Genomic DNA, 23,613 nt, shown 5'->3' on the forward strand with positions numbered 1-23,613 from the left:
GAACTCGGCACTGCCTCACCCAACAGCTGGAACATTTTAATGTCTCTTTTCTTGGCTCTGCATCCCTGAGATAAACACAAACACATTTCATACACTCCTGCAGACCATCGTGCTGTCCTTTGCACTTGTAAGTTTAACGATTAATGTTTCATAATGTCTGATATGTACCATTTATTTTTCTCAAGTATGAGTTTGATGCTTCAGCTGTGCAATACAGTTGCACTGACATGAATACAATGACATCATGGTGAAAACATTTTCTGGCAGTGTACTTGCTTAAACAGGGCGGATGTTGTGGACTGTGGCTGCACGTTACTCTGCAGTGCTTCTCTCAGATACTTATCTCAAGCCGATACTGGAAGGTCATGTAGGAACGCCTGTGTTCTCACATACAGAGAAAGGACTTTGATGGTGATTGGCTCATAATTTCTAAACTGGTGAGTTATTTATCTGTGTTTTTTTGTCTGGTGCGATCCCTGCGTTATAACATGTTGCATTCTTTGCCTTTTTGAATCCTGCGTGATGGAACATATCATTTTGCTCTGTAAGCATGCAGTCATTGCATGAAAAAACTTATTAAACTTAATTAAGATAACTGTTAGTACACTGGATTACAGCTGTGGATACTGTGTATGTGGGTTTTTGATTCACACTTGCATTATGTGATTGTGACTGGCACACGACACCCAAACCAAATCTCTTGTTATAAACGATGACTTTCCCTGTTCCTGTCGTGACTCCACAGTGACCAACATGCTCCAGATGTGTGTGTTCCTCTGTTTGCTGTCAGTTGTCGTCCCCCAGTCAACAAATTCCTCATCCAAGAAAGGTCGCAACATCACAATCCACTCCTCCCAGCTGGTTTGCAGTCTGCCAGGTCCAGTGGGGCCTGCGGGGAACCCAGGAGCCCATGGATCACCAGGGGCCATGGGTCCCATGGGGCCGCCTGGGAAGGATGGGCCTGATGGGAAGGATGGAGAAAAGGCAGAAAAGGGAGCTAGAGGTAGTGATCCACTCATTTTTTTTATCGTAGTGTTTGAATCAGTTCTTTCATTTTCTTTAATCAAGAAGAATATCTGTTCTCTATGATGCACCCCATTAGAGCCCAATCTCCAACATCCACAATGTGAGATGTGGTTCTTTGTGTGAAAAACTGACCAAAACTAACAGAAAGAAAAAACTATTCATAACATTCATTTTGTAGTTATTTAATATATTAAATTTTCTTTCCAAAAATATAAAATCATGATTTTACACTGGCAGTCAGGTCCACTTTAATGATAGGAAGCAACATGTTCTTATCATGCTACACATTTTGACTGATGACTGATGATTCTTTGAATTTTTATATCAGAATCAGAACCAGAAGTACTTTATTAATCTCTGTTAGGAAATTCATATTGAATATTTGTGGTGAGTAAAATGTGCAAATAACATTGATTTGTCATAATTTTGTCATGATTGTCAGGGGATCCAGGAAGGACTGGGAACCCAGGGAAACCTGGTTTAAAAGGCCGGGAAGGTTTTATCGGCAAGGCTGGACCCCGTGGTCTGAAGGGGCTTCGTGGAACACCAGGGCTGGCTGGAAAACGAGGACCAAAGGGAGAGCTGGGTGACGTGGGCCAGGAAGGGGCCCCTGGAGGCTGCAACTGTGATAGAGCGGCCCGTTCAGCCTTCTCCGTGGCCATGACAAAGAGCTACCCCAAAGAGCGATTGCCCATCCGCTTCAGCCGGATCCTGCTGAACGAAGGAAATCACTACAATGTCAGCAGTGGGAAATTTGTCTGCATTATCCCTGGAGTCTATTATTTCACTTATGATATCACTTTGGCAAGTAAACACCTGGCCATCGGGCTGGTGCACAATGGACAATACAAGATCAAGACTTTTGATGCAAACACAGGAAACCACGATGTGGCATCTGGCTCTACGGTTCTCCACCTGCTGCAGGGAGACCAGGTCTGGCTGCAGATCTTCTACTCAGAACAGAACGGACTCTTCTTTGACCCTTTCTGGACAGATAGCACCTTCACTGGCTTTCTAATCTATGCGGACCAGGACTTTCTCAATAAAGCTGACAGCAAAGCAAATGCTAAGGATGACAGTTAACCCTGTAAACCTGAAAAATCTTTACCTTTATTTCATAATGAACTGTTTTTATTGACTTTATTTCTATTTTGGAAAATAGGTCCCCTGCTGAAGGTCTCAGTGAAGTGTTGAAGTTTTGTTCTGACACTAGGGGGCACACGAGGACAGAGGAAACGCAACTACGTTTGGGAAACCACTAAGCAATGACGTATCACTCGTGAAATCACAATTCTGACAAAAGATCTTTTCACAAATTAATCCAAGAAGTAACTTGATTATTAAAAAATGCTTTTTTCATTAGATTAATGCAGTTTACAGGAGCTGTGAAACTGCCAAGAGTTTTAATGGTGGCACAGAACCATAGTCTGTGATGCAGCCATGTTTTAATTCACAAGAATAAAACTAAAATCAGTAAAATGTTTATATCCTGGTCTCGGGGGAAACCTGAGCATAACTGAAAGATGGCTTCTCCTGTTCCCCAATGCCAAGGATTTCCAGTCCAACGACAGTTTGCAGTCCAACAAAATGAATTTATTCATTATTTGGATACTTGGATACTTACGATTCTGTGTCACATTTGTGGAAGCAGGAGGGTTGTGACAAAATCATTCTCCTACTTTACAATATTCCACTCAGATAAGAATCAATCATTGCATGACATGAGAAATGGTAAATATATCGTTTTGGTCTTATTTTATTCTGTTTGTAGTTGTTACCTTCCTTTCTGCATTTTATTCCCTTTCATTTCATAGCCAGTCTAGTAAAAAGAGTGTGGTCGGGTTGAGGTCCATTTAGTTGATGATCCCTAGCATTAATCAATCAATCTGTCAAATGTTTCCCACAGGTGCTTGGTATTGTATGGTAAAAACTATTGATAGTTTAGGTCCCAAGTAAAAAACTAAATGAAAACAGGATAAAACCTACAACAGTAATAGTAAAAATGAAAACAAAATTTACACAATACAGTCAAAGCTGTTATTTAAATGTACATGATTTGTCTGGAATGTAAAGCCTGTAACAAGTAAATAATTTGACTTGTTAAAAACAATGAATGGTTGAATTTTCTTGTTGAACTAAACTTAATCTAAATTCTTTACTCATCTAACAACTGAACACACACATTTTAACAATAGAAATCAAATACAGCTCAGAAAGTTGGTCCCAACTCCACGATTATGTTCACTTCCATCACTGCTGGAAAGCTAATTAACCAATGGCCTGGTCCCCCCAAAAGGCATATTGTCTCTAGAAGCCTATAGCTGCAATGCTGGAAAAAGAAAAATATTCAATATCACATTATAATGTAAAATAAATCATGTTATAATGTGATAACTTATTGTTTCAAAATTAACACTAATCACAATTTCACATAAAATGTTTAATGTTTTAACAGTTATTGCATTTTATTGTAAAAAGTTATATGTTTTTGCATGAAAACATTTGTGTTTCAACAATAAGTCATTTTATTACATTTTACGTGAAACAGTTTCTGTTTTTATACTAAGTTATAACATCTTAATGTGAAAGGTTTCATGTTTTAACAATAAGTTATCACATTATAACATGAAGAGTTTTATGTTTGAAAGTGAAAATGTTTTTACGAGATACCATGTTGAAATTATTTAATCAGGTTATCACAATATAATGTGAAACGTTTTATATTCTTATAATAAGTCATCGTATGTTAATATGACACTGATCCGTTGTTTCCTTATTCTCAAGTGGCAGCAATAGGCTTCAGTGATTTCCTATGATGCATGTTATATTATTATATTTCTTGCGACCTACACTCTATTGTTTTTAAACGTGTGTAGTTTAGTATTGTACCATTCAATTCGTTCACTGAAGCAGCGTGTGGGTGTTTGTAGTTCGTCGCTGACCTGTAAAGGACTACAACTCCCAGGCTGGAGGAGGGACCTTCACGTCGAGGCGCAGGAGCCTGGTCTCTCCGCAGCAGCAGCAGCAGCAGCAGCAGCTGGTGCAGCCGAGGAGGCGACTGTGTTACCGCGGAGCCAGCGGAGAGGAAGCGGCGGAGCGCGAGCTCTCGGGGAAAAAAGTGTCAACAGTTTGGGGGAGACGGCTCGACCCGACGCTCGTCGCCGGGACTCTGTGGTGGCAGCGGCTCGGCGAACTTGCCAGCGGGTTTTAAGTTTGCATTTAAAACCGGGAGGTTCGTCTCAAAGTTGAGCCGAGGTGGAGTTCGCTCATTCAGGATGTCGGACTGAGACAAAGGGTCTGGGGGGACATTCCCGTCGGAGCGGTGAGCGGCACATGTGTGGACCGCGGCGGTGCAAAGTTGAGCAGGTTCGCTGAGCTGTAGCGGGGATGAGCTGAGTGTTTGTGGGGAGGTTGTGAGGTTTTATGTCGGTGTGTGTTTTTGTTCTGAAGCGAGGCGACTCTCTGTGTTTGTGTGTGTGTGTGAGGACAGTTAAGTTGTGTAGCCTCACTGTTTGTCTCGTGCTGCAGGCGCCTTGTGAATGATAACCTTCATGGGATTGGGTTGGGTTTGTTAGTAAATGTGAACAATCGTGTGAAAGTGGCTTCAGAGAGAAGCTGCATTGATTCATCGGAGCAGTAGCGTGGTCCAGCGACTCATTCAACTGAGCCATTTAAATTCCCGAGCAGAGAAAATGGCCTATGCGGCCAAACAGACCTGTGTGAGATCAGCGACATGTTAGCAAACTTTGTCAAAACCTCTAGATTTCTTTCAAATGACCTGCTTCAAACTGCAGCCTTGCTCCAACCAACAAAACACACACAAGCATAGAGCTAATGAAATAAAATAAAAACATTTTTAATGAGCCATTTCATAAAAAAACTTTATTTCACTTTGGTTTTCTCTTCATTCTCTAACAATCCTCACATTTCTCTTCGTCACTGAGCTCAAGTGTCTGATCTGTGTCTTGTTTTGGACTCGTGTGTCTCAGCAGGTAACAAGTTGACTCTTGAACTCTCCTCTGGATGGGAAAGATGGAGAGGGAGCTGCAATGGTGGAAAGGACAGCTAGCTGCAGATATCCATCAGTCCCTCCGCATCAAGGTGAGGCTGGTGATTAAACTACAGTGGTTATCTCTATATCACTTTCAACAACTGCAGTATAACAATAGTTCAATATATGTTGATGTATTTCTCATGTGTTATGCTCAATGAGGAACACTTTATTGATCTACAGTTTTTAAATTCATTCTCTGCCTGTAAGGACCATAGGAGCTAAAATACGCCTTTAAACTTAAAAAAATAATAATGTGACATTTATCACGATAATTATCCAAATCGATTGATATGAACATTTGTATCTTTATCATTGTTGGCCATGTTGTCCAGCCCTAGTGTTGAGCACTGCTCCATTTGACTGTGGAGACTGTTGTTATGTGTTCACAATTTTAACATGTTTTCATGTCCGTGTGTGAGACAAAAACGGAGTCACATGAAATAAAAAGCCGTTGATTTACAGTATGTCAATCTTTACCCAACACCAACATAATAATCATTGTTTTGCTGCTGTATCGTATATTATTGTGGACCCAAACTAGACCGAGCTAAATGGTGAGTGGATTAATCACTTAATTATAGCTTCAGTCCTCCCTGACCCCCACAGCATCCTTCGGCCTAGTTTTCTGGTAATTCATCCAGTAATTTGTGTGTTAAATCGTCAACAACAAATAAACTGCAGTAATAAACTACATCTACACTGAGATTGTTGATTTCAAGTCAAAAGGAAAAAGGATTTATTACTATTACTATTTTAATTATTCTTATATTAAAATAAATCAAATTTCTTTGGGTTTTGGACGTTTGTTAAATTCATAATGGGCTCTGAGAAGATTGTGTTCATTTTAATTTATTTAATCCAGAAAATAATATGATGATTATAAAATTAATCGAATCGTAATCCTATTTTCAGATTTATTATTAATCTACCAACAGAAGTTGCGGATGGCTTTTCATGTTTTCTTACATTTTTATGATTAATCAAGAAAAATGAATAAGGCAATCAGGACAGGACATCTCTGTTCCACATATACCACACAGTGTATTAAAAGTTGGGAAGTAAAAATAATTACACGGGCCTGTTGTCTATTTAAACATGGTCTAAATTAGATTACATGGAGGAGTTAAGGCTCATTAATTGAGAATGTCTTAATTAACCTCCAAGCATGATCATATTTCTTCCTGTGTGTCCCCTTTTTAATGGAGACATCTGTCACTTGACTGGCATCTTCTAGCTGAGGCTCTGCTGCCAGCTCAGCACATGGGGAGCTGAATACAGATCAGGTTTGAGATGTCAGGCGCCTGAACGTGCGAGAGACGTTATGTGTATCTATGTGGAGAAAGAGGACCGTAGTGAATCAGATATTTGTGAGCTTCACAATGATTCATTCACTTACACACAGTTTGTGCTCATGCTGGACAGTGTCTGACTCAGAGAGAGCTGTCAGTTAGAGTGAGGATCTGTACGCAGAGATTGAAACTAAACAACACACCCACTCTTTCCTCATATGCCGTAATGAAAGAGTGTGATAGCGTCAGTCTAATGTCAGGGTTTGATCTCTGTATATCAGCAGTTCCGTTTAAATCCTGAGCAACAGGCTCGCTGCAGTTAACGCTCTGTAATGAAATGTCCTCATGTGAATTCTGCGAAAGTTAGAAAAGAGAGAAATCCGATACATGTGTTGAAGTGAGAAATGCCAGAGACTAATTAGAGAGATAGATAAGATTTGTTGTTTTTATTTAGGAACTGGTAGAAGACACAACTGACTATACAACTATATTCAGTCTAACAGACCTTTTCAAGCGATTCCCTGTTTATAGATATCGTTTTAATTTAAGATGCAATATAAAGAAGGTAACTGAAGCTTTTTGACATTATATAATTTTTTTTAATCATACCTCAGATACTTCTGCCACATGCTGACTTTTACGTCCTTATGGTGACAGCAGAGCATCTTGTTATTCCACTAAAGTCTGAAATATTTGGTTTCAAGGACTCATAATCTAGCACGGCCATGGATTTTTATTATGTGATGATAAAGTTAATTAATTGGTTTGTTGATTGGAAGAAAATTAGGACCATTAAGCAGGGCTCATTTCTTTAAGGTAATTCAAAATGATGTACATGAGATGAGAGAGGACAGTGAAAGTTATTGCAGGTCCAGTGCAGTTCATGATACGAGTAAACATTCCAAAATTGAATTTAACTCAACATTTTCTTTTCCTGTGAAATGTGAAAAATCTCTTTTCTCTTCATCGGGAATTTAAAAATGGCTTTGGGTTCTGGTCTCTTGGTCACCTCGGCTTCTGTGGAATTGAGAAGAAGGGTGAAATGGGTTTCAGTGTTAACATTTCCTGCGTGGTGCCTGCTCCCCCACAGTCTCCTCTAGCCTTAATGACGTTTGCTGCAGTGATAATGCCCTGATGTGGGAGATAGTGGTGGTGTGTAGCATGTGGCAAATTATCAGACATGCAAATCAGGCAGAGGCAGCTGTGGAATCCTTAATTATGGTGCGGGTCCCCCACAAAGGCACCTCTCCACCCACCCACCCACCCCCTGGAGCCCCTCCAGACTTCGGCAGCAGCCCCCTCCTCCCGCTGCCCTTGTACCCCGAGACAGACAGATGGACCAGAGGCAGAATCTGAAGCAGTGGGAGGAGAGGAGAGTTTGGGGAGGACTGGGTGGTGTGGTTGGTTGTGGCACCGGGGGTGGAGCTGCTATATGTGGATTTGGGAGGGGGGGTATTGTTTATTTTTGGGATTCAATTGAAGTGTCAGTCTGAGCATCCTTGTTGTCTCAGTTGCGTTCAAAATAAATAGTGTTACCCTCACAGTGAATTTTATGTTACACAGAATACTAACTGTAGCATGTGTGTCTGTGAGGTTTCAGGCTTTAAACCAATATTGAGATTTTCAGAGGCTAAAGGGAGGGATGTTCCTAAACAACAGCCCTAACGCGATGTGTGTGTGTGTGTATCTGTATTACTCCACTGATATAAGGACCCCTCACTGTTTGATCTAAAGGAGATTAATCCTGCAATCCTCAATCTCGTATTAAATCCAAAAGCCCTTGTTTTTACTCAGATTCACAAAAACACATCATTTAAAAAAACATTTTTGAAAACAAAAACATTTTCTGGGTTTAGCGGCTTAAGATCTGAGGAAAGTTAGTGCAGAGTAAGTTCGGTGTACATTGTTTCACGCTCTGAGGCAGATTTTGAAACCGGAGCCATGTGCTCTCCTGTTCTCTGTAGCTGATTGGAGAGAGGCCGATTCAATGCTAATGCCCTCGAGTATCTTCCTTCCACTTTGAAACACATGCAGCTAATTGAACATGAATAGGAGATGTGCTAGGGGTGAAACCTAATCCTATCTACTACTCAACCTCCATACCCCCCCTCTAAAAACCACACACACACACACACCCCACCACCTCCCTCAGCCCATCGAGACCCCTGCAATGACCCAGATTAGCTCCAGTTCTATGCAGCGATGGTGAATAAAATGAGTTCTTTTTGTGTTAAATTTAGATTTATACCTCACATGAGTATTTCAGACCTCAGCACCTTCTCCTGAAAGCAGTTAAACACAGTCAGCAGGAGAGGTGCATTGCTTACTATTATTATGCATATTTTTTACAGCCCCTGTGTTTCTTCATCGCTGCTTCCTGCCCACCCAGCCCCCCCCCCCCCCATTGCCGTCATTTACATCCCCTCTCATTCATCTTCTCTTCTCTCTCTCCAGGAGCTGAAGTTACCGGTGTACCGGGCTCACTCTCCGCAGATTGGCATGCGACGGTACTTCGCGGACTTGCTGGCCATCCTCAGTAATCGATATCAGCTATGTCCTACAGCACGCCACCTGGCCGTCTACCTGCTGGACTTGTTCATGGACCACTATGATGTGGCCGTCAAGCAGCTCTATGTGATCGCCCTCTCCTGTTTGCTCCTAGCCAGTAAGTCCATAAACACCCTTCCAACTTCTTCCTTGAATCCATCTACGTTTCTGTTTTACACTTTTCTACAAACTCTTCATTTTCCTTTTTGTTCTGAGACGTGTTGAAAGTGTATCTTTGGAAACTATAGTTCAGAGGTAGGTTATATCATAACCTGTAAATGTAGAAGAGCTGAAATATAAATACACTGAGCTAAAAAAGGAGCCGTGGCTGTGGTTCATACACATATGCCACAAGGCCCCTAACAAGGTTAATTTGAGTTACACGTTAGAGACCATGATGATTTTCTCTTCCGGCTACACTGCTAATGCTGCAACGTTAGTGTTAAAAAGACTCCTTGTTAGCAATGTGGTGGGATGAATATACCATTCGGGGAAGTCTGAAAATATTGATCGTTGGAAGAACTTGTTCAGTGAGATCTTTTCATAGGATTTGGTTTATGAAAATACTTAAAGAAAACACCAGCGTAATCATTTAAATGACTGTCCCTGCGAAAAGCATTTTACGGATATAAACCAGTCGAGTTGAAACATTGTATTTTAATATGCTTCTTTGTTTTTAAGCCAGTTTCGATTGGTTGTTGTTGTTCTGTACTCAAAGCTGTTTTTCCCAAGCTAACAGTGTTTCTGTATGAATTTCACACTGGTTTGCAGCGATGACTAGTAACTATGCTTCTCTGCTGCGAAACAGAAAAATGCTTTATTGCAAAAGCAGGTGTGTGAATCATTGTCTGGCTGATGCATGGTGCGGGTTGCGTGTTAGTTATTAGTGTCTCTGTGTCTGTCGCATGATTAACCGACAGAGGTTTTCTGTGCGTTAATGCAGCCCTTGGCATCATGGGTAATTAGACTAATGATAACGTCAAAGTGTTAGTCTGGAACAGGGTCTGCTCACTTGGGAGGGCTCAGCGTGTGCACGTGTAGACGCACACAGGCCATCTTTGCAATCAGAGTAGTCTCTGTGGTGCGATAGATTTGAATATGACACTTGAAAGAGGTTTTATTTAAAAGAAATCTCACGAGGATCCAAGAATAGCTTTTAGAGTTGACTCATGGAGTGATATAATTATTTTCAACCTAACCTGGACAGAGGTTCTTCTTTAACTCTCCTGTATTAATCCTGTTTTTTTGTTGAATCTTTTGATTGTGGCGTTCGGTTAGTTTGGCTCACTCCTCTTTGCTCTCCTGCCTCTGACTCCTCCAGGACTCTAGGGAGTCTCTGCCATGATTGATGAAGGCTTGAAAGGGTGTTTGATTCAAAGTTGTCTTGGGTTTTTATCTGTCCTGAGGTGCTTTGGAATCTGGCCTAGTTATTGAACGGCCTCCCCAGATTCCTCTGCCTTCCTTTGACAGGCACATACATTGTCTTTCTTCAAATATTTCTAGCTTCTGCACTCGGTTAATTAATCGCCACCTCTTTTGTGCCTCTCAGCAGTCACTGCTTAATCCTGTTACTCCATTGTGGCTGTGTGTTTTTGTGGATGCTTGTGTGTGCATGTGTTTGTTCGTGGATGAGCTCCTTTTCATTTGCAAGAGGAAGATTTTTGTCAGTTTTTCAAACCCACAGGGACCAAGTGTTATTGACTGTCAGGTACTTATTAAGAGACCTCACTTAATTCCAGAGAACCCAATTTTTTCAAGGAAAGCAAAATCCTGAAAAATGTAGTGTAAGCTTCTTAAACACTGCATATTACCATTTGAAATCACTCCACTAACTTAAGTTTCTATTGTGTTACATTCCATGAAGTCATGCAGTGATCACATCAGTCTTCCTGACAGATCTTGCTCCCTGAAGACAGACCTCTGCATATTGCAGCTATTTGTTATGGTAAATGACATTGTCGATGTGTCTCTGCTGCCTGCCAGCACAAGAGTGCTATGGATTTTTGTTGTTGTTGCAACACTTCCTAATGTATTTATGTATTTAGTGAGGTTTGGTCTATGGATCTCGATAATGAACGTTAGATGCTCTAGCAATCTAATTTGTCATGTCTCCACTGTTACTTATTATTCATGCTGGATTTCTTCTATTTTGTTCAGTGAACCTGATCCAACGAAGTGTCTCTAAAACAAAAAAGAGCATCCTGTGAAACGCACAAGAAGCTCAGTCACTAAACAGTACACTTACATAGGCCTCAGAGCCTGGGGGTAGGGGGGGGATTGTGTGCTGAGGGGCACCTGCCATATGCTCTCCGAGTCAGGCCTCAAACAAAAGCCTGTCAATGCAAGCAGGACAACCAGCCAGACGCTTCCCAGAGAGGGGGAGGGGAGCAGAAACTGAGGGCTGGAGGTTGAGTGTGCAGGCGTGTGTTTGTGTGTTCGTGGTAGAGACTTGCTGTAAGCTAGCATTGCTAAATTAGGAGATGGTTGCCGTGGCAACCTTGCGATAAACCTATGGATTTCTTTCCCTCCTGATCACCCTAATTAATATACACATTCAAGTCTAATCCATTTCCTATTTGAATGGACAATGTTTCACCACCGCACAGCCATTGAACCGACTGGGTTCTGGTCTTTCTGCGTTTAGCTGCTGGCTGTTTTTCCTCTTCGTTCTCTCACCTTGTCAGGGACAGGCGGAGAGAGCCAGTCCTGGGACAGGGCAGCCAGTAAAAGCAGCCCCACATCCCTGGGGGGTTGGGAAATGAGTGGAGCGGTACTTCAAAGCCAGGTCGGCTGCTGATGTTAAACAGGGTAGAAGGGGAGGGAGAAGAGGTGGCCTGCAAAATGGGACATATTAGAAGTGAACCACTCTGCAGGGTGCCCTGAAATGTAGATGAATAGGGAACCCACTCCCACTTTTATGCCCATCTCAGGTTTGACAGTAATTCTGATGGAACTGTTGTCATGTGCAGCCCTCAACATTAATGAAATTATGCAGAGATGGGTGTGGACATGTGGGTATCATAAATTATTATCAAATGCTTCTAAAGCACCAGTTTATCTTTTTATGTTGGGGAGCTGTTGTGTAGTTGTGCACAAACTGTGGCACACATCTCAAAATGTAGTAATATTTAGTGTTTTGTTGTGTAATGCATGAGGCTCTGTTTGTTCACATACCCCGTGTCAGCCATCATCACCTGTATGGCAAGAGCCCATACATTGCCCCATGCACACACACACACACACACACACACACACACACACACACACACACACACACACACACACACACACACACACACACACAGGGCCAGGTTTCTAGGATTGTCCCTGGTCACCCAGGCATTAGCATCAAGGGTCAAGGGTCAGCCTGGGCTTACAATGCGTGAGCTGCCAGGGCCAGGGAGATTCTGTGATGGAGCTGTGACTGATTTCACACTCCCAATGAAAGATGAACCAGTAAATAAAAGAGTTTAACAAGGAAATTCCTCTATTAGCTGTAAAGTGAAAGATAAAAAAGAAAAAGTTTTTTTCCTTTTAAATCTTAACTTACTCTTAAATCTCAATCAATGTTAAAAGATGATATTAAGATAAAAAACAGTTTGAAAAACATTAGAAATAAATATATATGCATATTTACTTCTTTTGGGATTATGAAACTGTCTGACAACACAGACCTGACACATGAACTAGAATCACTGTGTTGTGAGATCAGCAGAAACACGGTTCTTTGTCTCTTTGTGAGAACGCACCTCTCAGGTTTCCTACTGGCCCCTATTGCTCTTAACCACCCCCCACCCTCACCTCCTTCCCTAAGCAGCACACCTGGGAGGAGGCGCTGTATCCCAGCCTTACCTCTCCCTAACCCCTGACCTGTAACCCCTCACTTTTTACCCCATCTTTTCTCACCACCATCGCCTGTGGCTGCTGTGAGAATGGTTGAGCATCCTGTAGTGACAGTACATGGAGAGGATTGCTGGTGTAGATTAAAGATAAAAAGCGAGGCTGTTTTTTTTTTTTGTGTCCATCATCACCGCTCGCTGACTTCAGATAGGATCATCGAGTTGCCTGCATTCCAGGTAGGCTGAACTCACACGAGAGGAATTTACCATTCACGTTCAGAAGGACAACAGCAAAAGGTGTTTGCATGTTGCTACAGGGCGATAGATAGAATACATATCAAGTCCGGATTAATTACACTGAAGGAGGTTTTGCAATTTTTTGAAATGGGATTATACAACTTTGAGACAAAGAGTTAAATTCTAAAAATAATTCAGATTTCAATGCACTCTAGTTTTTCACGTTTTAAATTAGCACTAGAGATGAAAAAATCAAGAAAAAAAACACTGACAGTATCTCTGGAAATTAATAATTTAAAGTTTTTTTCAAAAGCAAAAATGGAAAATAATAAATGTTCATCAGTTTCTCAGACCAACACTCTTAAATTACCCTATTATAGTCAAAACAGTTGGGAGTATTTTTCAGAATTTTACATATATATTTTAGTCCAAACAATTAACTGATTTAAACAGATCAATAAATAATAATATGAATAACAACAATAATAATGATGATGATGCCAAGTTTCAGTCACAATCAGCACCTGTGTCTGAAACATTCAACTGACACTGGATGATGTTTGATTTTGCTGCAGAAAAAGTATCAAAGTAGAAGCAGGATGATTTTTGTTTTCTTGGCCATATGTTTTGTTTTTAATAGGCCTCTGTGGCTGCTCTCCTGCTGTGGCATCTCATTCAAATGAATGAGAGCACTGTTTTGTCACTGGCTGTGATGTGCACTGGAGTCAGTTCTTTTACAGTGAGTTAAACCGCTTTGTGGCTCAGACGCCTACTGAATTTCTGTTGGTTGTTTTTCATTTTTTCAAAGCTGTTGGGCATCCCATGTCTCTCATGCGCACAGGCACCCACAGTAGTAAACCAAAGGAGTAATCACAGAGCATAATGAGGAGATTGACTTCCACTGTCTCCTTAAGATCAAAAAAGGCTAGGGTTGTGTGGAGATTGGGGGCATTGATGGCTTTTTATGGCAGCGTCTGTGTGGACACAGCAGTCTCGGAGCAGACAGAGGCCTGATCCAGAGGATATGAGGGTGAGAGAATGGGGTAAGTGTGGACTGGGCCGTGCAACGAGCCCTAAACAGCCTTGTTTCACTGTGCTTCCTGTTCTGTCTGAGAGACGCCATTACTGCCTCTCTGCTAATTACCCCTCTAGCCTGTTGGGCTGCAGATCTCCCCCTCCCCTCCCCTCATGCTCTCTCAACCATTCCCCCTCTCCTGCTCTGTTTAATGGCAGGTCACAACATCTGTGATAAAACTCGCACTTGGTAGGAAGATGCCCCCCTCACTGAGACGTAGGCATAAAGAGGTAAAAGAGGTCCATCAAAGACAACCACAATAGATGTGGCATGTCAGACAGTCGTCGTTTGAAGGATCCACTTCTAACTATAGTTAGGATAAGTTAATACAGGGCCTATTTATAACATTTAGTTGCCATGGTTTTAGATTGGAGGCCAAGCATTTCCCCAACAGAGGGTTGTTGTTTTTCCCAGCTGGAATTTTATTTTGACAAAGCCAATACATAACTTTTCAATCCTTGCCTGAGGATATAATCTCAAGTAATTCTACAACAACCATTGAGTGGCTCTTTGTCAGCTGGAAGCAGTGTGTATGAGCTTATTTGTATGTTCACGTGTTGCTTTGTTTGTATCAGGTGTGTTTTCCCTGTCTAACCAGAAGCTAGACAGAAACATCCATAATATGTTTCAGCTCATTTTGAAACTCTATCGGGCCAGGTGCATTGATATATTTATTTTTCAACGGTGAAATGTTGAGCTCCGTACATATAAATTGGGCCTTGATCAAAGATAAAACTTAACACTTCAAATATGATTTGAAGCTTTTTATTTATTAGGATTAACCCCTTGATGTATCATCTGGTTTTCAAGGGGGCCCTGAACACAAGTCCCCTTAATGATTTTCCGGTATTTTATTAAAAATGTCTATGTATGAATATTGCATTCTCCTGTATTAATATTACTCTGAACAATTCAGGAACTGTGGAGCTACAGTTCTGGGATTGAATCAGGTCCATTGTAAGTCTACACTGTTTTCCAACTTCTTCCTACTTGAAGCTGTGAGCAGTTAAGGCACATGCTTCAGAGCAAAGCCTCTATCAGTGTAACGTGACACCCAGCTCTTCGCCCTCATTCTTAAAGTCTGAGCAGGGGCCTGTTGAACCTGTGGATTAAAAGCAGAGTCACCCCTCTTCATTGGCCACATAGACCCCTGAGGCCTCAGGGCTGTTGCTATGGAAAGTATGTCTTGGGATGGCGATTGGGGAGGGGGCTCTCTAATGGTACTGCTGTAATGTCTGCGAGGATGTGGAGTAAGTGAGAGGGACAGAAATCTCAGGGATTGAGATTACTCGCTTTTTCATAGAAAATAGTCAGGCTTGTGTAATCCACAGTAAGAGCCTGTGCTCTGTAAGCCTATAGAAATGCTTCCCAAGGCTTGTTAGTGTAATGGCTTAGCTTTATGGCCAGATGTTCAGTAATAGTCAACTTAATTGCTAATGCTTAGCAGGCACTTGTTAGTTTCTGTGGAAGCAGGCTCTCAAGAGCTGACCATAAACCTTCTGCATGTGGCTGCAGATATTATTTATTGTAAAATAGAAATAAAGCAATTCAAGAATTTCTGTACAGATGTTTGGGTTGTACATCTGTCTTTAAAATTATGGCATTTTTAGCTGGCATTTTAACTTGAGAATGTTATTATCAGTTTTCAGGGTCGTGAATCTCTTAAAGGTTCAGTGTGTAGAATTTTGTGATATCTAGTGTTGAAGTTGCATGTTGCAGCTGAACACCCCTCACCTCACCCTCTCCTTCCAAACATGAAAAAGAACCTGTGGTAGCTTCAGTTGTTATAAAAACTCAAAAGGTGTTTAGTTTGTCCAGTCTGGACTAATGTAAAAAACATGGCGACCTCCGTAGAGAGGACCCCCTCCATGTAAATATAAAGTGTTTAAATATAAAGGACCTTTTCTGGGGTAAAGAAAACTACAATTCATACAATTTAGATGAAACGAACTACTGAAAACATCATGTGGACCTTTAAGGTAACTGACTATTTTACTGATTGACATCTCGCTGATTAGTTAGTCCGACATGGTAATATGATTTCCAGAATTCATCTGAATAACAAATCAGATGCAATTAATAATTATTTTAAATGTCAATTAAAATGACAATTGTCGATAGGTTATATTTTCAATGATTGTGCAGTCTTTCAATTTTTAGGAAATGGTGAAAAATCTAACAATTTACTCTACAATGAATGAATTTTTCAAATTCAAGACATTGATTCAAAAGAGCACAATAAATCGCTCAGGAGTTTCAAACTGATTATACAGTTGAAATCAATGACCTCCCATTCTGCTGCTGTGATACTGTTTGTACGGTTAAATTTGCCGTAAACTCTAAAATCTGCTGTATGTTTTTGTTTCCAGGTAAATTTGAGGAGAAAGAGGACCGGGTTCCCAAACTGGAGCAGCTGAACTCTCTGGGTTTCATGTGCAGCCTGAATCTGGTTCTCAACAAGAAGGATCTGATCAAAATGGAGCTGCTGCTGCTGGAGACCTTTGGCTGGAATCTGTGCATGCCCACACCCGCCCACTTTATTGACTTCTACCTCCATGCCTCTGTGCAGGAGGGTGACCTGTACAACGGCTGGCCGCTATCCTCCCTCTCCAAGACCAAGGCTTTCATGGACAAATACACTCACTACTTTCTGGAAGTCTCACTGCAAGGTGGGTCTAGAGGTGGAGGGTGACACTGCTTTGTTTGTTCATGAACAGATCTGCGTGTGATGTAAGTTTGACAAAAGGATTTATAAAACTCTTGTCTCTGGATTCTTCTAGATCACGCCTTCCTGAGTTTCCGACCATCTCAGGTGGCTGCTGCATGCGTGGCAGCCTCTCGCATTTGCCTGCAGATTTCCCCAAGCTGGACGACAGCTCTGCATCTGCTAACAGGCTACACCTGGGACCACCTCACACAGTGCATTGAACTTATGCTGCTGTAAGAGATACACAAGGCACACACTTATAGAGAAAATAAATCAAACAGAAAGCCAGACTGGCAGATGAGCCCCTCATAGTGTAGATGACATTAAGGCCACTTTCTCTCTGTATTTTTGTTGCCATGGTTTTGCATTATAAGACATAGAGGCTTATTACACTGTGTGCAATAATGTGCTGTGTATTTAACAGCTGTAATTAAGTTGGACATTTTTTGTGCAGCGGGAGGCAGTGTGTGTTTGTTTGTCTGCTCCTCTATAAGTATATTTGTTTGGACATGTTCAGACTAATTGTGTGGGAGTAAAAAGGGTTGGTTTACACTGATCTCTGCTCCTGTTAATGGATTTATCAGAGCACTAGGAAAATGTCCCTGATGTGTTCACACGTCTAGTTTTCTCCCTACAATACAATAATGGGATTAGTTGATATTCATCACCAAATATACAGTATTTATTTTTCATCTTCTTGATGATGACTGAAATGTTTGTGCCTCTCCCCTCCACAGTGCTCATGACAACGACGTAAAGGAAGCCAACAAAACCAAATCCACTCCTCCCCACCGTCCCTCCTCCCTGCAGTCTCATCCCCAGACCTCTCACCTCTCTCCAATGTCAGCCATCCAGAGACCTGCCTCCTCCTCGTCCTCCACCTCTTCCACACCGCAGCTGCTCTTTCAACCTGATGGCTTCCCACACCTCTCCCAGCATTCCCCGTCCCTATCCCATCTGCAAGCGCTCGCTGACTCCCAGGCTCTGGGGCCCGTGGTGAACATGTCTCAGGATTTCCTTCAAGGCCACAGGATGGGTTTGCTAACTGGGGCTCCCTCCATAACTCCTGGCAGTGGGTTCCCCTCTTACCCAAGCCTGACCTCAGGTCTTCAGCCGGTTACACGTGCGCTTCCACTCCAGGGCCCGATTTCTGTACAGATGGCTCTCGCAGGTGAGCCACGGCACTGTCTGAGTATGGCCTACACTGGGGGCTACCTGGGAGCTCATCACACCTTTGCAGCTGGCTGCTTTGACAGGTGACGCCAGGAGACGGAGAGAGATCGCAAACCACCGCGGGAGTGCACTTCTGTGCTTTCAACCCAGCTCCCTACCCTGAAACATCCACTCACAGACCTCCTTCCTCTCTCCGTCGCCACCGCAACACCATCAGCATGTCCAGCCCCCCCGCCCATCTCACAGACACGCCTCAAACGCAAGCAGAGGTCCAAAGGCAAGAGGGACCCGGTGGAAGTCATCACACTGTCGTGACAAACGCTCCACTGACTCATGAAATACTGAGGCATTGCAACAATGTAATTGCCACACTCTGAACTGGTTTTCTAAATCTGTTATTGTAGACTGTCATCACTGTGAATGAGATGAAAGCAGCAGTGTGATCGAACACCCACCTCATTCAGTGCCTGTGCTCAGTTGTGTGATAGCTGAGCCAATTTTAGAAGTGCACAGAGCAGCAGTATCTGGGATAAGGATATCTTGCTGCTGAACATGTTTTCTTTTCTTCATTTTTCTCATCCCAAAAATTTTCCAAATTCAGAGAGAAAAATTGGCTGGAATTTTATTTTGAGCCTTCATTTAGAGGCGATGGAAGAAGAAACAGAGGCTTGTTGCTGACTTTGCAAGAAACAAGACTATGCATGTTACTGACATTTTTAGGTTGCGTGTCATTAATTTCAGCAAACATTGATCTAATGTCCGCAAGCTCTGTTAGAGCTGAAGGGCCCCTCTGGGAATTCCTCACCACACAAGACCTCAGAGGAGATGAAGAATTCATTGTTTTGTTCACAGCAGGTGACGTCCGCTGCTCGAAAAATGCCTGCGGTGTAATTTTTTTTTTCTTCTTCTTTCTCGTTCCTCTCCTCACTGTCATTGTCATCTCTTCTCTCCCACCTCCAAAGTCGAGCCTTGTGGCAGAGCCATCACACACCTGCGTGATAATGTGGCTGGCTTGAAGCTGCAGGCTTTGTCATACTAAAGTTTGAATATCTCCAACATCCGCCGCTCAAAGAGTTGAACACAAACAGATGTGACTGGACCAGCGCGGTGAAGGAGACGTGGACTTTGGTTGTGTATTGTACATATGAATTGCTGCTGCCTTCTTATGACCTGTTGGTTCTGTGTCTGTGTTAATGACTCCAATGTTTACATGAACCACTAAGTATCAGGGACTTTAACAAGATTACTTGAATATGATGCCATTGAAACATGCCATAGCTTTTATTTATAACGACTTGTTGTTTTTTCTTGATTTTTTTATTTGTATTATTCATTTTGTTTGAAGTAGTGTAGCTTTTTTTATACCAACATAGAAAAATCCCATTTGTTAATAATATTTTTTGTACCTGTTCATAGTAATTGTATTTTCAGGCTCAGGTTGTATGGCTGAATTCACAGCCCTCTCATTACTCTGTACTCGTATGCTTTAAAGCAGATGCTCCTGCAGCATCTGTGGGGTCTGAAATGTCCCCCTTCTTCATCACTGGACCATACACTGCTGACTACTCAAAATGGTGCGCTTTGCATGGCTGTGGAACAACCTTGTGCTCGCTGCGTTAACACGAAAACGTCTGTAGCCAGTCGTCCGTAATTGCTTCCAAGATTTCTAAAGCTGCAATCCTCACTCGTCCACTTCCTGTTAGAGCATAAACACATCCAGATTCCCGGTGCCAGTAGCTCACTAGTTACCATGGCAATACTTTGAATGACCATCCCAGGTTCCTGGATGTCATTAACTGAAGTAGGGCCGTAACAAACCGTTGCTTGCATCGATGGTTATTATCTTGATTAAACGGTCAAAATCTCAAACATATTAATTCACTAGCATATTTGACAAAGCAGAAATTTTCTCATCTGAGGTGGATTCAGCAAGAATTAAAAATTCAAGAGACCCTGTGCAGAGACGTCCCAAAAAAATGTTTAATGCTGCGAAAGATTCCGGTGCACATGTGATATCTGTCAGACCACAGTGCATTTCGGCTTGTTATGTTTCTGTGTGGAAATGAAAGTACAGGAGTTGGTTGACGGTGGTAAAGATATTTACAGATTCTGATGTTACGGATTCATAACTTAAAAACACCAAAAGTCCTTAAAACACAAGCTCAGCTTCCTTCCATTCAGAGTAAAATACACAACAAGCTACAGATTTATTTCTCTTTTCCAAAGTGGGAGTTGTAGTCTGACCGGGAGGAGACCATTTGTGTGCGTATTGATTTGGAGACTACACTGGACAGCAGTGATGCTATTGAATATTTGTGGAGTTTTTTTTGGCGCTGCCCTCTCGTCTTACTTTCTGCTGTGCATAGAGACCAAGGGTTCACTCCTGATTGGATTTCTGCTCGTTTTGGTAAATAAAGCTGTAGCTGGTTCTGTACATCAATCTGATTGGAAGGAAGCAAAGTTTAGGAATATTTCAGTTATTTTTTCAGTTATTAATAACGGGCTCTGTAAAATTCAAATTAAATAATTTGATATATTTTTTTCTCAGTTAATCAATTCACCATTTCAGCTGGAGACTGAGTGGAAACCAGCACCTGCTCTGTGTTTTTTTTGCTTGTTCTGGAAGAAACAATTTTTTTTTTATATTTGTTACAATTTCTCACAGACTTCTCTTTACTCACATTTGAAATGTTCTGAAGTTGACTGACGTTTCAAACTGTTTACGTTGTAGACTCGAGACATCACAGCCTTGTCCTCAGCAGCTGCCATTCACAGTCAGACATGTGCATCTCTTAGATAACGCTTCATGAAGCCCACTCAACCATGCGACACTCCGAGTGGTTTTATCATGAATCGCCAGATGTTTTACAGCCAGATGTGTTTGTTTTCTCAACACTGAAAAGGACGTGCTAATCTGCTTTTCCAGTGATATGAACAGAGATACTATGCCTTTGTTTTGCTAACTATTCTGTATAGTTTTGTTGCATTTTTTTTTACATTCCCTTTGTTTTCCTTGTACCTTAGTTAAAGCTTTTTCCGATTCTCTTGACAAATGCTGTTGGTGTTAACTAGTTTTTCTTTCTTCAGAGTTCAACTTGCTCTTTTCCTGATCATCCATGAGCAACTTCTCACTGAGGTGTCAACGGTGCAATAAGTTGTTTTTGTTTTCCTGTTTAAACTGACCACAGCCATCACTGTCTCGTGTGCACCACTGGTTCATCTTTTTCTAAGTTATTTTTGACAATTGTGTGATTTGACTTGCTGTAGCTTGGTTTCCTCTATAGGGCAGAGGGCTCTGAACACAATGAATATGTTGCATATTGCAGCAACTTTCTTTAAGTGATAGTTATTACTGAATGCTTTTGTGTTTTAGCTAGAGATTTACTGGGCATTTTTCCTTCCACGAAAGGTGCTGATGTCACCCACACCAAAAAACCAACACTTGTCTAATGTGATAGTAATGAAATGACACCACAAACACCCAATTAATATTTTTGTATGATTTTTTGCCAATCTGTAGTCTTGTTTTATGTGACACAGAATGATAGAATGAATTCCTTCATCATAATGTGCCATGGAAAAATAAACCACACCAGTGAACTGAGTTTCTGAGGGGTGTGTTTTCTTCTCACGTGCCTGCAGCTTTCTGGAAAATGATGGCTGCTGTTGGCCCCAGAGATAAAACCCAGCAAACAAACCTCCAGCTGTGACCACATGCTATGGAAACTACTATTTCATCTTTCATCACCAATCTCTTTGAATATTATAACCAGAGGTGGCATCTTTCAGCCTGAAGACAAAGTTATTATTCAATGTTTGAGAAACAAGTTCAAGTCTCTCTTCTGCTTCTTAACTCCGCCTGCACAGCTCAGTCAGGGCTTTCTATGTCTTATGGCATTTTGATATATAGAAATCTATTCAGTGACGATGAGGCTCTCGCTCACACACAGTTCATTAAAATTCTTGCAAACAGACCACCCTCCTTGTGTTAGACACAGCACAGTGGACTCTTAGAAATTTCTGAGCTGAGCTCTGTTCTCTCCCATGCAACAGAATATTTGTTCTGTTATGAATTGAGTTGAAAATCTTTAGTATAATCACATGCAACCCAGCTCACAGATCTTTAATCAGCATTATTCTGAACTAGCACTCAGTAGAGCACATACCTCCAACAAGGCCCGGAATTCAATCAAGCTGCACCAAATTACACACACTTACAGACGACTGTCCCCTAAACAAGTCTGATTTCTTTCCATAGAGATCCATGAATTATTCCTGAGGGAAATCAGTGACATTATCAGAAAATCTTACAAATTTCATGGAAATTGATTAAGTGTTTTTTGTGTAAACCTGCTGACAAACAAACTAGAATGTTACTCAGTAGAGCACATTCCTCCACCAAGGCCCAACAGTCCCCCATGAAACCACATTTAAATTCAATTGATCCAGATTTATAGTTGGATCTGTACCATTTTCCACAAACTCATAAATATCAGTCCCATAAACTTTTTTTTCATTACGGTAAGTTATAATCTGAAAAATCAACCAAAATGTGAAAATATCTCAATATGTTACAGTAAGAGAGATGAAAAAGGTCCTGGATCTGCACCAATATTGAATGGGGTTCCCCCGACCTATACCACATCCTTCCATGAAGTTTCATAGAAAAGAAAGTCCAGTATTCTAATCTTGTTTACCTACAAACACAGATGAAAACATTACCTCCTTGGTTGATGAATATCTTAAAACACAATTTTCCTCCACATGGGCCACTTCCAAATGTAATTAACGTGATTGTAGATTATAGAATGATTTGGCAGTGGCTTCTCATGCATAGCATTTGTACGATTTAAACAATATTTGGTACAAACATGTATTGATGTTGAGATGTTGAGAGAAGGGGGTTCTTTAAGATCTCCAATGTTCAGTGGCCCATCTGTAAAGGGAGGAGGTGGAGGGAGGCTCCAGTGCTCAGGGCCGTCACTTTAATAATGGATCGTTCTCTCACTCCTGTAAGCTTTTGTATGTGGAGCTGAAGTCGCAGGCTGTTGGCTTCCTTCAAATGTGTCCTCGGGGAAGAATTTGGAATACTGTTGAGTGGGGGGTGCAGGGTGGGCTGCTCAATTTGTGTTTGTGGTGGGGGTCTTGCTGCATGTGCCTCAACCTACAACATTATCTTTGGGATCGGGCTGCTGAGTGTAAATTAATATATAAACTTAAGACGTAAGCTTTCGTTTACACTCAGTAATTACTCCAATATGTGGCTGGATTCATGTTTGTCGTCTTTTCTTTTTCCCTTTTTGATTTTTTTTTGGTGCAAGGTTCTTGTGTGGCTGCTGCTTTATTTCCTTATTTCCCAAGTCTCAGGATTTCTTATTTCAGTTTTGTGCTTATGTGGCACATTCTCCTAAATTAATTAGTCAATTAAATGACCACACAGCAACACACACAACAACACTTAGTCAAAGGAATCGGGGGTTAAAAGAAACCTGGCAGTTTATTTTTGCCTCGGGCCCCATAACAGGTTTTTAGAGCTTTTTCATCATTTACATCCACTTGGAACATGAATAAAATATTTCTGTGCTTTAAAAATTCAGTTCAATTAGAAATTTTCATACTCAAATATCCTCTGATTAATTTATTTTAGTATAATTGGAACAATTTCT

At 41.4% G+C, this 23,613-nt stretch overlaps 2 protein-coding genes across 5 annotated transcripts; both read left to right on the forward strand.

The window, feature by feature from the left end:
* The first annotated feature begins 249 nt into the window (after window positions 1–249).
* c1qtnf2 (C1q and TNF related 2) lies at window positions 250–2,929 on the forward strand. The gene is made up of 3 exons (XM_020109350.2): window positions 250–437; window positions 746–1,003; window positions 1,469–2,929. The coding sequence occupies exons 2-3, from the start codon at window positions 754–756 to the stop codon at window positions 2,107–2,109; spliced, it is 891 nt and encodes a 296-aa protein (XP_019964909.1). The 5' UTR covers window positions 250–437; window positions 746–753; the 3' UTR covers window positions 2,110–2,929.
* Window positions 2,930–4,007: 1,078 nt separating this feature from the next.
* On the forward strand, window positions 4,008–21,552 carry ccnjl (cyclin J-like). Of its 4 annotated transcripts, none has more exons than XM_020107058.2 (6): window positions 4,008–4,392; window positions 5,016–5,127; window positions 8,824–9,034; window positions 16,437–16,736; window positions 16,848–17,007; window positions 17,512–21,552. In XM_020107058.2, the coding sequence occupies exons 2-6, from the start codon at window positions 5,050–5,052 to the stop codon at window positions 18,032–18,034; spliced, it is 1,272 nt and encodes a 423-aa protein (XP_019962617.1). In that variant the 5' UTR covers window positions 4,008–4,392; window positions 5,016–5,049; the 3' UTR covers window positions 18,035–21,552. The 4 variants fall into 4 exon arrangements, with proteins under 4 accessions (XP_019962617.1, XP_019962700.1, XP_069387649.1 ...); XM_020107141.2 differs by having other exon boundaries at window positions 5,019–5,127; XM_069531548.1 differs by having other exon boundaries at window positions 4,012–4,348.
* Window positions 21,553–23,613: the final 2,061 nt, after the last annotated feature.

The sequence above is a fragment of the Paralichthys olivaceus genome, chromosome 9 (assembly GCF_024713975.1).
Source record: "Paralichthys olivaceus isolate ysfri-2021 chromosome 9, ASM2471397v2, whole genome shotgun sequence".
NCBI classification, from domain to species: Eukaryota; Metazoa; Chordata; class Actinopteri; order Pleuronectiformes; family Paralichthyidae; genus Paralichthys; species Paralichthys olivaceus.